Consider the following 13,651-nt stretch of genomic DNA (forward strand, 5'->3'; position numbering starts at 1 on the left):
TTAATTGTACAACACAGAACAAAGCCATTAACAAGCCAACTTGCCTTTTCCTCCATGACCTTGATTAGCACTGAGTCTTCTACAGGTCCTCAAACTTCAAATTAAGTTCCTTTGGGACAAAGAGGTTTTTTTTTTCCTCTGCAAATACCACCATAGGGACCTCAGTAAAAGTTTGTGGATTTGGTTCATTGAGACTTTAAGGCAGATTAACAATTTTCAGTCTATTCAAAATTATTCTAAATTGCAGGAGACGGAGCAAGAGGTGACCGCACCTGTTTACAGACAGAGCTGAACCAGATTACTTGCAAACTAGAAGGAATCTACCCCAGGGGCATATCAGGACTGCTAAATTTTGGAACCTGAAGTCAGGAAAACTTAACCTGGAGTAACTTGGGTATTTGTTCTCCACTTTAATACTGATAGCAAAAAGCTTAACGCCTATTAACTGCTTGTTAAATTTACACTTGACACATAAATCTGAACATCAGTTTATAAGCAGAGGCAACATGCATTGTCTTTACTGCTCTCTCCCTAAGCCCAGAATATTAACTGACCCACAGTAGAGGCTCATATATATAAGACTCCAAATAACTAAAAGGGACACATTAAGTATGTGGTCTAAAGCAAAATATTTCGTTTCTTCTAGGCCTCAGTTTTAGTTCACAAAGGGAGGAAGAAAATACCAGTGTTTCTGTCAACTTGGCACTGCCTACAATACAGAAATCAGAATGTGTTCCATGGTCAAGTTTGGGAAACCTGAACAGAAACATTGTGAATTTCGAAGGGGATGACAGTGGAAGAAGATTTCAAAACATAGCAGCGAATTTCTCCTCATCTGGAGCACTTGTTGACATTCCCAGGCTGCACAGCAACCCTATGACAGAGGAACCCTCACCCTATGAATAAAGGAATGCTCCCCACAGGTTTGAAACAACTTGTCCCACGTCTCATGCAATCAGCTAAGACAAACTATGACTAAAAGTGAGTCTAACCCCAAAGCCTGTGTTATGCTGCCACTGTTTACTGCGGAGTTTTGACAAATTCTACAAGTGAGGAAAGTTTGAACAGTATATGTAGGGACACAAAGCAAAGACTTCCAACCCAGGTTGAAGTTTCAAAACTGGCATCAATGAGCTGAGGATAGAAGGGGATCCTTTGGAAAAGCAAACAAGGCAGTCTGCAAGTTGGAAGTCCAGACCATTCATTAACCACAGAGAAGACAGTCTGAGAGTGAAGTGAAGAGCCTATAGAATACAGGTAAGCTGAAAGAATCTCTTGGAAAGTCTTTTCAAAGCAAATGTATTTACCCTGGAGGGAGGGTGGGCTTTTCAGGATGGATGGGGCAGAGGTGGGCATAAAAAGTAGAAGCCTATTTTGAAAAAGGACCCCGGGTAATATGGAGCATGTCCTCAATCCGCTGTCAAACAACTGACCTGAAACAGGACCAGGAATTCTCTTGGGATAGGCCTGGAGGATCTTAAAGTCAGGCAAAAGCTCCAAACAAAATGCCCTATCCAACCCCACCCCAAATCCTACCCACTTTACTAAGGTCAGATCTAGTTCATCCTTGGGGGAGGGAGAAAACCATTACACCTTTTAAAGGGATTGAGACCTTGAATCAAGACAGATCTGAGTTCACATCACTTAAGCTATGAAAAATTGTAAACAAATCAGGAGTACAACCATACCTCCCTTACAAGCTGATTAACCTTCATCAACTTAGGTTCGTTCACCTCTAAACCTTAGTTTCTCCACTTATAGAAAGAGAAGAGGATTTACTTTTCAAGTTATACCTTAAGTCACTCTGTAAGAGATCTATGGCAGAGCTGGGTCTCAGATTAGCAGCCTCTCCCCTGAGGAAGTCTCCTCAGGCCTTCCTAGCCCACTGGCTCTCTCTTCTATGAACAGACCCATGGCTACTTGTAGTTTGAACAAGGCACGTGAGCACTCAGGATGCACACACTCCCTAACTGCAGTTAAAACCCCGAAACCAGGACTAGCCCTCCCAGGACTGCAAAATCCCCTTGCTTCACTGAGCCCCATCGTCCCTATAAATAAAACCACTTGGAAGCCAGGCTCAGAGAGTGGCTGTAAAAGGGAGGAAAGAGATGTTAGATGTGTTGTGTGACAGCTCTAGACCCACCTGTGGAGTTATTATTCTGCAGGCCCCTAGAGGACCTAGGCTGCAAACCTCCGGTTTGCTTGACTGCCCTGGGATGAAGGGCTGGGGTGCGGTGGGGGGTGTCTCAGAGGAAAAGGAAGACCAGCAAACAAGAGTTAGCAGGGTGGAGCCGGAGGGTGTCAGGATTTTTGGAACCAGACAGGGAGCGGGTGTGGGTGGGTCCAGCAAAGTTTTTTTTCTTTTTGTTTGCTTTGGGAGGGAAAGAGAAGAGGCCCTAGAATGTGAGGGAGCTCGGCAGTTCTTCCACCGACTCTGAACCCAACGCCCCCCACTTGCAAGTCCGACCTTAAAAGTGCCAGACGTTTCATAATAATGGCTCACACTTATGGAGCACTTCCTACGACAATGGTTAGCACTTAATGAGCCCTTGTTATTAAAATATCAGCTAACATTAGTGCCGGGGACTGAACATGGTTCCGGAGAGGAGAGGGCGGCCCGAATGTCTGCCGCGGAAAGGAGGGTGTGTCGGGTCCAGGGCGACAGAACCGGGACCAGGGTCTAGGGGTCAGTTTGGACCGAGCCCAGCAGATTCGTAGGTCCAGGCCATGCGTGGCCAGGGTGGCCCTCGGCATTCCTACCTTTGAGCGAGGTTTCCACCAGGCGCAGGTAAAGCTGCGAGCTCTTGTTGCCATGGCTCATGCGCTGGGCTAGCCCGTTGCGCTGCAGGACGCACTCCTCAAACTGCACGACGTTTTGGTGGCGCCGCTTGAGGCTGGTCAGGGCCCAGAATTCGGCCAGCGCCAGCTCCACGTTCTCGGGGGCGTCGCAGCGGATCTTCTTGACCGCCACCCGGGCCCCGCTGCGCCCGGCCACTGCCTCGTACACCACGCCGTAGCTGCCGCGCCCGATCTCCGCCAAAAGGCTGTAGCGCGGCCGCGCCGACCCGCCGCCGCCCTCCGGCCGCCGCCGCGCCAGGTAGGCCTCGCCCGGGGCCTCGGCCGCCACCGGATCCATGGCCTGGGCCACCGCCGCCGGCCTCAGCTTCGCGCTGAGCGCCCGCGGCACTGGGCTTCGCCTTTTCCGCTCGGGGCTTTGTGTACCTCTGCGGGCGCCGTCCTCCTCCCCCGTTTCCATGGCTGCGGGCGGCGGGGGGAGCAGCAACGGCGCTGCCCGGGACCCCCCTGCCTCATCCCTCCGTCCGGCCCCGGGACGCGGAGGAGTGGGACCCTGGATTGTGACCTGCGGGCGAAAGAATCTGTTCAACGACCAGGCCGAGGCTGGGAGGCAAGCAGCACAGGCCTCAGGGCGTCCCTCCGCCTCCTCCGGCCGCCACGGCCCCTTTAAGACGGAAGGCACGGCTGCTGACTGAACGGGGGAGGGGAGGGGAAAGCGGGAAAGACGAAACCACGGGGCACTGGCTCAGAGGGGGAGCCGGAAAGAAAAGCAGAAACTCCCCGCCTTTTCAGTTAATTTATTGTATAGCAATACGAGAAACAAGGACTCGCAGGTTTCGTGACTTATGAAAATCGCCCTTAAGAAGAAATTCGGACTGTGGAGATCTTTTTTCCCGCTTGGCTCCCTCTGGGATGCCCCTCCCCGCGTCCCGCCCTGTGTTCTCCCGGGTGTAAACAGTCCATTGAATTAAGCCGGAGAGGAGCCCAGCGGACCGACCCAAGTCCCGCCGGGCTGCGGGTGTAAGTGGTTGGCTTGAAAGTTCGGAATCCCTGAGCGCGCCCAACCGGGGGCCCAACTGCCCTCCCCAGACGCCCGAGGCGGCGGGCGTAGTTCCAGCTTGGGTGCTAGCTTTTACTCCGCGGACCGCGCCCTTACCTGGCCTGCGCCCTTCCACTTCCGGGCAGCGCGTTTCCCCCCAAAGGCCCCCAGCTGGGGATGGTCCGCTCCGGGCCAGGGCTGCTTCGGGTACCTAGCCGCGCGAGAGACCGTGGCCCGGGTCGGATGTGCGACGGAACCCGCTGCTGCACGGGTGACGGGAGCGGTACTCTCGGGGGACAGCTGGGCGTCAGGGCTCCCGCGGCTCTCCACGTGTTCGCGCCAGCTGAGCCCTTTACGTAACCTTTTTATATAAGCCGCACGTCCGGCCCGCACTCGGGCCAGCGGGGGCTCCTGGTGGCCCATCCCCCGGGAGGCCAGCCGACTACAGCGCCGCCGGGGTCCTGCCAAGGTCGGCCGACCAGCAGCAGCCGGGCTCACCGACGCGGGGCCGGGGCCCAATCACAGGCGAGAACACCCAACCAACAAAAAACAGGCGCCAAATTCCGGCGATCCGGCTGCGGCCTCCGGTTCCGCAGCCGCCTGCGGACCGCAACCTCCTCTCTTCCTCGCCTGCGCTGCGTGAATAGGAGCTGCATCCAGTAGGCCCTAATAAATACTGATTGGTTGATTGGATTGGTCGGTTTAATTGATTCATAGGTCTTGCCTGGGAACCGCCCGCACTGGGATGGAATCCACGCCCCGTTTCCTATTAAGCCTCTTGATCCTGGGCAAAACATTGCCCCACTTGGAGCCTCAGTTTCCCCTAGTGAAAAATGGGTAGACTCGGCCCTGCCTCCCAGAGTTGATAGCCCCCAATTTTAAAAATATATATAAATATATGTTATATTAAATATTAATATATAAATATTAATATAAATTTTGATATAAATCTGAAGTGGCTAATCGGGTGCAGGGCTGAGAGTGCTGAATGTAAGCTCCTTTTAGACATGAATTTTTAAATATTTTGTTTACTACTTTGTACCTCAGTGCAGAGTAGGTGCTCCATATTTGTAAACTGAATCTACAGATATTGAGTGCCTGTAATGTGCTAGGCACCGTTTTTGTTCTAAATTGTTGGGGAAAGAGCAGTGAACAAGTCAGTCTCTACCTTAGTTGAGGTTCTGTGCCTCGTCAAATCATATGGGTGACTTTGTGCAAATAACACTTTCTTAAGTGTCTCTTGTCCTCATCTGTAATATGTGAAGAACCGTAGTTGAAGGATTCACTGAGGTTAGATAGTTAAAGCACATAGAATAGGACAGGGCCTTGCACACATTAAATATTAGATATTATTAAATAAATGCATAGGATCATTTTTGACAATGTAAGTGTAATAGAGGAAAAGAATAAGCTAAAGAGTGCCTCAGGGTTGGGGACAGGCCACTTGTCAGTGTGGTCACTAAAAATTTAACTTTTTTTGGATAAAATTTCAAATTTACATATAAATTACAAGAATAGTAAAGAATCTCATATTTTAACCATAATAATTTTGTTATATTTTATTACATTTGCATTATCATATTCTCTAGTGTATTTGTTTGTGTATGTATTATATGTATTTGTACTTTCTTTTCCCCCAAAACCACTTTAGAGTAAATTTCAGACATCATTCCCCTTTAATCCCTAAATATTTCCATGTGTTCTTCCTAAGAACATGGATATTCTCTTGCAAAATCTCAGTACAATTATCAAAATCAAGAATTTTGACAATAATACAATTCTTTAATATGTCTTCATATTTAAATTTTGCTAATTGTCCCAATAATATAGCTATTTCCTATGATCCAATCAGGATCACTTTGCATTTAGTTGTCATGCCCACAGAGTTTCCTTTACTCTGGAAAGGCAGTTAATTACTCAGCTTTTCTTTGTCTTTTATGACCTTAACATTTTTGAAGAGTACTGGTGAGTTATTTTGTAGATGGCCCTAAGTTTAGATTTGTCTGATATTTTCCCATGATTAGAATTAGGTTATGCATTTTTGGTAGGAATGGCACTGAAAGGAGTTGTGTCCTCAGTGTACCACATCAGGAGGCACATGGCATTTTTTTATTCCAATAACTGACGATGTTCACTTTGATCATTTGGTTAAGGTGGGGTCTGCCAAGGTACTCCACTGAAAAGTTTCTATTTTTCCCTTTGTAATTATTAAGTTTCTTGTGGGAAGATATTTTGAGACTATCCTGTTCTTCATCAGACTCTCACCCACTGTTTTTAGCATTCATTTATGGTTCTTGCCTGAGTCAATCGCTCCCATGGTTACAAAATGGTGATTGGAAGGCCTCTGTATTAGTTTGCTAGGGCTGCCATAACAAAATACCACTGACTGGGTGGCTTAACAGGAATTTATTTTCTCACAATTGTGGAGGCTAGAAGTCCAAGATCAGAGTTTGGCAGGTTTGGTTTCTCCTGAGACCTCTGTCCTTAGTTTGCAGATGGCTGCCTTCTGGCTGTGTCCTCATAAGGCATTTTCTCTGTGGGGATATCTTTTCCTCTTCTTTTAAGGACACAGTCGTATTGGATTAGGGCCTGCCCTAACTGGCTCATTTAACTTAATCACCCCTTTAAAGACTTTATCCCCAAATGTATTATTGATACATTTCTAAGGTACTGGGGGTTGTGAATTCCACATATGATTTTGGCAAGGTTGGGGAGGGGGGAATTAAGTCTATACCAGTCTATAACTATTTTTTTTTTTTTTTTTTTTTGTGGTACACGGGCCTCTCACTGGTGTGGCCTCTCCCGTTGTGGAGCGCAGGCTCCGGATGCACAGGCTCAGCGGCCATGGCTCACGGGCCTAGCCGCTCTGCGGCATGTGGGATCTTCCCGGACCGGGGCACGAACCCGCGTCTCTTGCATCGGCAGGCGGACTCTCAACCACTGCGCCACCAGGGAAGCCCAGTCTATAACAATTAAATCTATAACAGTGACACGAGCTGAGACCTCAAGCCAGCCATGCTAAAACTAGTGGAAAGGCATTTCAGGAGAGGGAATAAGTCCAGAAACTGTGAGGAACATGACTGATGTCAAATTTAAGCCAATGGCTGAGAATGTGAAATGGTACAACCACTTTGGAAAAAAAAGGTTTAGCAGTTTCTTATAAAGTTAAATATATATCTACCCTATAGCCCAGTAATTGCATGCCTAGGTGTTTACCCAAGATAAATGAAAACTTGTGTTCACTAATACACTTGCATAAGAATGTTTATAGTGGCTTTTTCTATAAGTCCCAAACTGGAAAACACTCCAATGTTCATCAATAAATGAAGGGATAACCAAATTGTGGTATTTTTGTACCAAGAAATGCTGTTCAATGGTGGGGAAAAAAAAAAAGGAATGAAGTATTGATACAACATGGATGAATCAAAATAATTATGCCAAGTGAAAGAAGTCAGGAACAATCACTGGATGATTCTATATACAATTCTTGAAAATGCAAACGAATTTATGGTGACAGAAAGCAGATTAGTAGCGGTGGGGAAGAGGGGATGGAATACAAAGGGACTTGAGAAACTTTTTGAGGGGATGTATATGTTCGTTATCTTGAAATTACCTTGTGATACTTTCAGGGGGGGAATATGTTCAAAACACTTCAAACTGTACACTGTACACTTTAAATAAGTGTACTTTTTGTACATCAGTTTTACAGCTTTACCTCAATAAAGTTGTAAAAAAATGGGGAAAAAGAGTACATACTATTTGATTCCATTAATGTAAAGTCAAGCTACACTGATCTGTGGTGGCAGAAATCATATCAGTGGTCATCTTTGTGTGGGAATTACTGCCAAGGGGCAGTAATGCACACCAACTAGAAGAACATTCCATGTCCAGGGGAAGAGCAGGTGCAAAGGCCCTGAGATGTAGCACCCCAAGAGGCCAGTGTGACTGGAGCTCAGGGAATAGGGAAAAGTAGTGGGAAGCAGAATGGTGATGCTCCTTTCCCATCCCTGCTACTTCAGGGTCTGAGAACACCCAAGGAGCAGCTGGCCCTGGGGTCAGGGGAGGGGTTCTCTAGGAAAGCAGTAGGCTCTGGGCTGGGAAGGAAAGGTTGGGTGAGTGGAGGTGTGTGGAAGGGATGGAAGCTGGGAGGAGGCTGAGACTGCTCCAGTGGTCTGGGTCAGAGGGTAGTGGGAATGAGGAGGGGGCTTGGGAGTTGAGGGTTGGGGGCTGGAGGTGGCACGGGACCATGGCAGAGAATCATCTGAAATGGCGGTTGCAGCAGGGGAGCTGAGGATGGGAAGGTGTTAAGGGGAGAGAAGCTGATATGGGGTATGGGAGGAGGACCGCAGAGGGGCTGTGGATGTTCTGAAGGACAGAAGCTTGAGGTGGGTGCCTCAGTGGAGGCTGTACTCTGAGTGGGGAGGGCTGTGAGGAGGCTGTGCCATTGGCTTGAACTCTCCTCACATGATGGAACTGGATTTCAGAGGCTCCAGGAGGGCTGTCTCCAAGAAAAACTGGAGCCTGTCATGCTTCCTAACAGCCTGAAGCTCACAATTACAGGGAGATACGGTTGACCCCATTTTATGAATGGGAAGATTGAACCTTGGAAGCTGTCGCATTACAAGCAAGTGGAATAGCTGAAATCTGATCCCCCAGCAGCCTTGGGTTTTGGTGCCCAAACTCTTAACTTTTACACAAACCGGGGTTCTCCAGCTCAAGTGCACCTCAGCATCACCTAGATTGCTGGACCCCACCGCCAGAGTGGCTAACCAGTAAGTCCTGGGTAGGGCCTGATTATTTTCATGTCTCACTAGGTCCCAGGTGATGCTGATGCTGATATTGTTGGTCCGGGAAGCACACTTCGTGAACCACAGCATTACACTATACTGCCCCTAGATTGAGTGCAAAGCTGAGGCAATTGTAGAGGATTGGAGTTCTGGCATAGAATTTGAGGATGGATTGGAGCTACTCACAGAAAACTAAGCAAATAAGCCAAGGTGATTATTAAAGCCAAGAAAACAAAGACAATTTATAAGAAGAACATTGTAATCATCATAAACTACAACACTCAGCTGGAAATAATATTACATTGTCATTATAATGTAAGAACAGTACATTGATTTAACCAGAAATTATGATATAATTATTTTGGGAAAATTGGAGTGGGAGGGTATGTGTGTGTGTGTGTGTGTGTGTGTGTGTGTGTGTGTGTGAGAGAGAGAGAGAGAGAGAGAGAGAGAGAGAGAGAGAGAGAGAAACTAAATTTTCTCCATAGCTGTAAGTTAATAAAAAAGGTCTAAAATTTTTAAATCTTGAAGTGACACCATAGTCATGTATAAAGAAGTAACCATATTGCTAAGTTATTGCTTCATGGGATGGGACTTAGTGGTGAGAAAGGAGAATTTTGTTATAAGTCTTGTAATAGTATCTAACTCATAGTAGTAATTAACTCTTAAACATTATGTATATTTATTACTTGGATTGAAATTGAAATTAAAAATAAGAGTGGGTGTGGGCTTTGGCCACCACTGAAACAGCCTGTCAGCTTGGTGGCGCTGTTCAGCTTCTGGCCATGAGGTGCTCCTCTTGTCCTTGAATCGCCTAGAAGCATCTGGAGGGCTACAAGTAGTAAGTACCCAAATCACACTCTGGGGACACCACACTAGAGACACTGCACCCAGTGACTCAACAGAGAGGGCCTCTTGTTTATTTAACAAGGGTCTGAGTCACAGAAAACAAAGATGGAAGCAGATACAGCCACCCTGTTTCCCAAACTTAATGGATTGTTCTAATTTCACATGTTCTTCCCATCAGCCACTTCAGGGCTCCAAAATTCCAACCTTTCCTCCTCTCCCTTCTGGGAATGTCATAGAAATTCTTTGTCAGGCTATCATCTGAGTATTTGCTTCAGAAAATTGGTTGCTAAGTTCTTAGGAGTTGTTTATGGTTTTTAGAAAGATGAATACAGTGAGCTAGCAGGGCAAAGTCCTTGATTCTATAACTACTGGGACATTCAAAATAAACTATTGGGGAATCTGGTTGAAATGTACACAACCACAAGGCACCAAAGTACACTCATTGATCAAAGTATGAAGCATACAGCCTTTTAGGAAGGCAATTTGAAAATTTATTGTCTATTAATATATTTAAAAATCCATACACTTTGAACCAACAATCTCATTTCTAGGATTTATCCTATAGAAATACTTACCCATTAGTGGAACAATATATGTGCTGCAAGAATTTTTATTGTGGTCATTTGTAATAATAAAATATTAGAAATACTCAAGTGCCAGAGATGGGATTAGTTACATACAGCCACATATTTGAATATAATGTAGCCATCAAAAAGGAGTTAGCTCTGTATATGCTACAGAACAAGTATTCACAACATATTGTTATATAAAAAGCAAATGTAAACTAGGATCTATAGTATAACCTCAAATTTTGTTTAAATATGTATAAATAGTTGCTAGCCTTCATTGAGTTTTTTCTCTGTATTGGGAGCTGTCCTAAGTGCTCTGTACATATTAATTTATTTATTCCAATACACTGTAGGGTAAGTTTCATTATTATCTCCATTTTCCATAGAAACTGAGGCACAAAGAGGTTGTGTGACTTTTTCAAGGCCATAGCACTAAGAAGTGATGGAGCTTGGTTTCAAACCAAGGCATACCTGATTCCAAAGCTCGTGGTACTTACGTGTTACATGTACTTACATGTTAGTTTCTACATACATAAAGGAAACATTTGGATAAATAATACTCTAGGTGCCAAGAAGAATTCTCTCTAGGTGATTCTTTCAACACTTCTGTATTATTTGAACTTTTTACGTACATATTTTTGGTATTAGTTTTTAAGTACTTTTTTGTAGATATGAAAAAATAATAAAATTCAGTTTAAAAAGAATGTGCAGTAATGCAGACTGCATCTCATTGCTCATTTGCTCAGTGAGTACTGATTAAGTTCCTACTGTTTGCTGGATTAGGGACTGAGATGAATGAAACCCAGTTCCTGTGATGGAGGAACATAGAGTCTTGTGAGGACCAGAAAGAAGCAGCCAGTGGGCTTCCCTGTGGGCTTCCCTGGTGGCTTCCCTGGTGGCGCAGTGGTTGAGAGTCCGCCTGCCGATGTAGGGGATGCGGGTTCGTGTCCCGGTCTGGGAAGATCCCACGTGCTGCGGAACGGCTGGGCCCGTGAGCCATGGCCGCTGGTCCTGCGGGTCCGGAGCCTGTGCTCCGCAACGGGAGAAAAGAAGCAGCCAGTGCTCAGTCTTTTCATTTAAGAAGTACTTACTAGGCACTGATTCATACACTTCTTACATATACTAACTTACTGAATTCTTAACCCTCTGAGATACTATTGATATTATTATCTCTGTATTATAGATGAGGAAACTGAGGCACAGAGAGTTTAGGCAACTTGCCCAAGATCACACAGGTAGGATGTGGATGATCAGGAAATTCCAATCCAGGTAAATGCTTAGAACAGCACAACCAAACAGCCCAGCTTGTGGGAGAGCAATCATGATAAAAATAGTATTAACAACTGTAACAGTACCTGTCACAAACCACACAGAACTTTGTGGGTTTTAAGTGTTTGTACATACATGTCTCAATGTTAGGTGATCACCAATATAAAGTGATCCTCCCATATTTCACAATGGGAAGGTTGCAAAAAAGAAGATATTTGGGGGGCCATCTTGAATATATAAATTCTTAAAGCTGTAGATGAAATAATCAAATGTCTCTGTATAATATTTAATTTATTATTTTAGGTATGCACATGCTTTCAAGATTATGAATATATTATTTAAATAATGTTATTTAAATATATTATATATTAATAACTAATATATTAATTTAGAAATATTGGGTTTTTTTCCTAATCTGACACTTTACAAAACAGCTTTATTTCATCTTGTCCTGTGCATCTTTGATCTCATATCTTTATTATCACTAGGGATAGTTTCTGAATCACCCAACTCACTTCCTAGATCACATACATTTCACTCCTAATTTGTTTGTGATCCAGCACTTTCTGAGCCTTTATATAATGCTGTCATTGAAATATTTTATCCTTAAAGTCTCAGTTCACTCAATCTTAGGACAGTATTGTTTTTCTGTTTGCCCTATTCGTTTATATTTGTGATCACAACATCCTAACATTTAATGGATTACTTTTAAAGTCCTCTTTCTAAGGCTTGCATCTTTACAAGGGGTGAGATCAGCCCCTAGTATAATGACTACATCTATGTCAAAAACTGTTTTTTTTTTTAACCCCTTCCTTCAGGTGACTTCTATAAATCGGTGTCTTGCAAACAATTGTTGTTTAAAGTTATTGAGAGAGTCTAGGGAATATGAAAGACTGTGAGGCCTCATAAGAACTTAAATATAAGGCAACTCCCACTTTCTTCTGAGGGATAATTTTTGGGGAAAACCATCCTGCCTTATATCCAGGTGTAGACGACCTTATCTGTTAAACTTGGCAAACTTGCCTGTACAAATCTGTATAGTGGGCACTATCCTCACTTAACACATGAGTAACTTGAAACTCAGAGGTGAGGTGACTTGCCGGAGGCACCTCACAAGTGGCAGAACTGGAACACAACTTGAACCCGAGTCTGTCTGATCCTCTTACCCGCCCTCTCCCATCAAAGCACCGGGCAAGTTTCTAAACCACTTTCCTAATTTAGATTGCTGGCCCTGATAGAATGTGGGGCTGTGTTGACAGAATACTAACAATGATTAATTTATTGTTCTTTTATTGCCTTATGCTTGTATAGCTGTGTGCAGTATTTCATAAAGAGAATGGCAAAGCAATTTGCAAATATAAAACCCAGATGCTTAATTTTAATTTCTGGGTTTCTGCTTCAAATTTATTGTAAAACAAGGCAGGTTGTTTATACCGAAAATAAATGCCCCAGTGTCTATAAAGATCCCTGGAGGCTGCTCTTAGGTCCTGAAGTGGCATATTTGCTTACATTTGTTTTGTTCTTGAAAAACAACCCCTTCAGGTATGAGGTAGGAAGAGTCAATGGTACCTTGTTTGAGGGTGGAAGTTCGCCTACAAGGCTGTGCTGGAGCTGCTTCCTCTGGGCTCCTGAGAGCTGTTTGTGCACATCTCTCCCCAGCTCTGCTCAGTGACATCACAGTAGCAGCTGGAAATCAGCCAGGTAGGGAGTATTTACACCATGGAAACTGGCAAACCTTACGAATCAAGGTTCCTTCCATCCCCCCTCGGCCCCACCCCCAAATAATTTAACCTCCCTGTACCTTGTGAATAGCAAAAGTACTTCCCTTCTAGGTTTTCTGAAGATTTAGTGAGATAAAGCATGTAAAGCACATGGCACTGCTTCTATGTTTACTTATTTAGATAAGTAATACATATGCCGGGTTGAAAAAAATCAAACAAACAAAAAAGTTTACAGTGAAAAGTAAGTTTCCTTCTCAACCTGGACTTCCATTCCAATTCCTATCCTGAAAGGCAGACTGTTTCTCAGAATCCTTTCAAAGATGTGCTCTGCATATGTAACCATATATACATGTATACAAATGTGTATATATATATTTAATAGGTGTATTTGTTTTTAATTAATTAATTAATTTTGGCTGTGCTGGCCCTTAGTTGTTGCATGGGGCACGCATGTGGGATCTAGTTTCCTGACCAGGGATCGAACCTGGGCCCCGTGCATTGGGAGTATGGAGTAGTCTTACCCACTGGACCACCAGGGAAGTCCCACAAATGTGTATTTATAAAAATATATATGTATTTATATATATACACACACACATGCATTTTTATTTTGGCTGTGTT

General features: G+C 44.5%; 2 protein-coding genes across 3 annotated transcripts in view; one reads left to right on the plus strand and one right to left on the minus strand.

Annotated features, from left to right (window-relative positions):
• The window catches only part of STK35 (serine/threonine kinase 35), a 45,191-nt gene extending 40,785 nt beyond the window's left edge, over positions 1 to 4,406 (minus strand). The window contains exons 1-2 of the mRNA XM_059038359.2: positions 3,953 to 4,406; positions 2,761 to 3,361 (exon numbers count right to left, since the gene is read on the minus strand). Of these exons, the coding sequence (XP_058894342.1) occupies positions 2,761 to 3,361; positions 3,953 to 4,258 (907 nt within the window). The 5' untranslated portion in view covers positions 4,259 to 4,406. The remainder of the gene's footprint in view (positions 1 to 2,760; positions 3,362 to 3,952) is intronic.
• PDYN (prodynorphin) overlaps positions 2,753 to 13,651 on the plus strand; it is an 89,147-nt gene continuing 78,248 nt past the window's right edge. For both annotated transcript variants that reach the window (XM_067012393.1, XM_067012396.1), the window contains exon 1: positions 2,753 to 3,097. The gene's annotated coding sequence lies outside the window, so the exon portion shown is untranslated. The remainder of the gene's footprint in view (positions 3,098 to 13,651) is intronic.

Source organism: Kogia breviceps, chromosome 14, assembly GCF_026419965.1.
Source record: "Kogia breviceps isolate mKogBre1 chromosome 14, mKogBre1 haplotype 1, whole genome shotgun sequence".
In the NCBI taxonomy this organism is placed as follows: Eukaryota; Metazoa; Chordata; class Mammalia; order Artiodactyla; family Physeteridae; genus Kogia; species Kogia breviceps.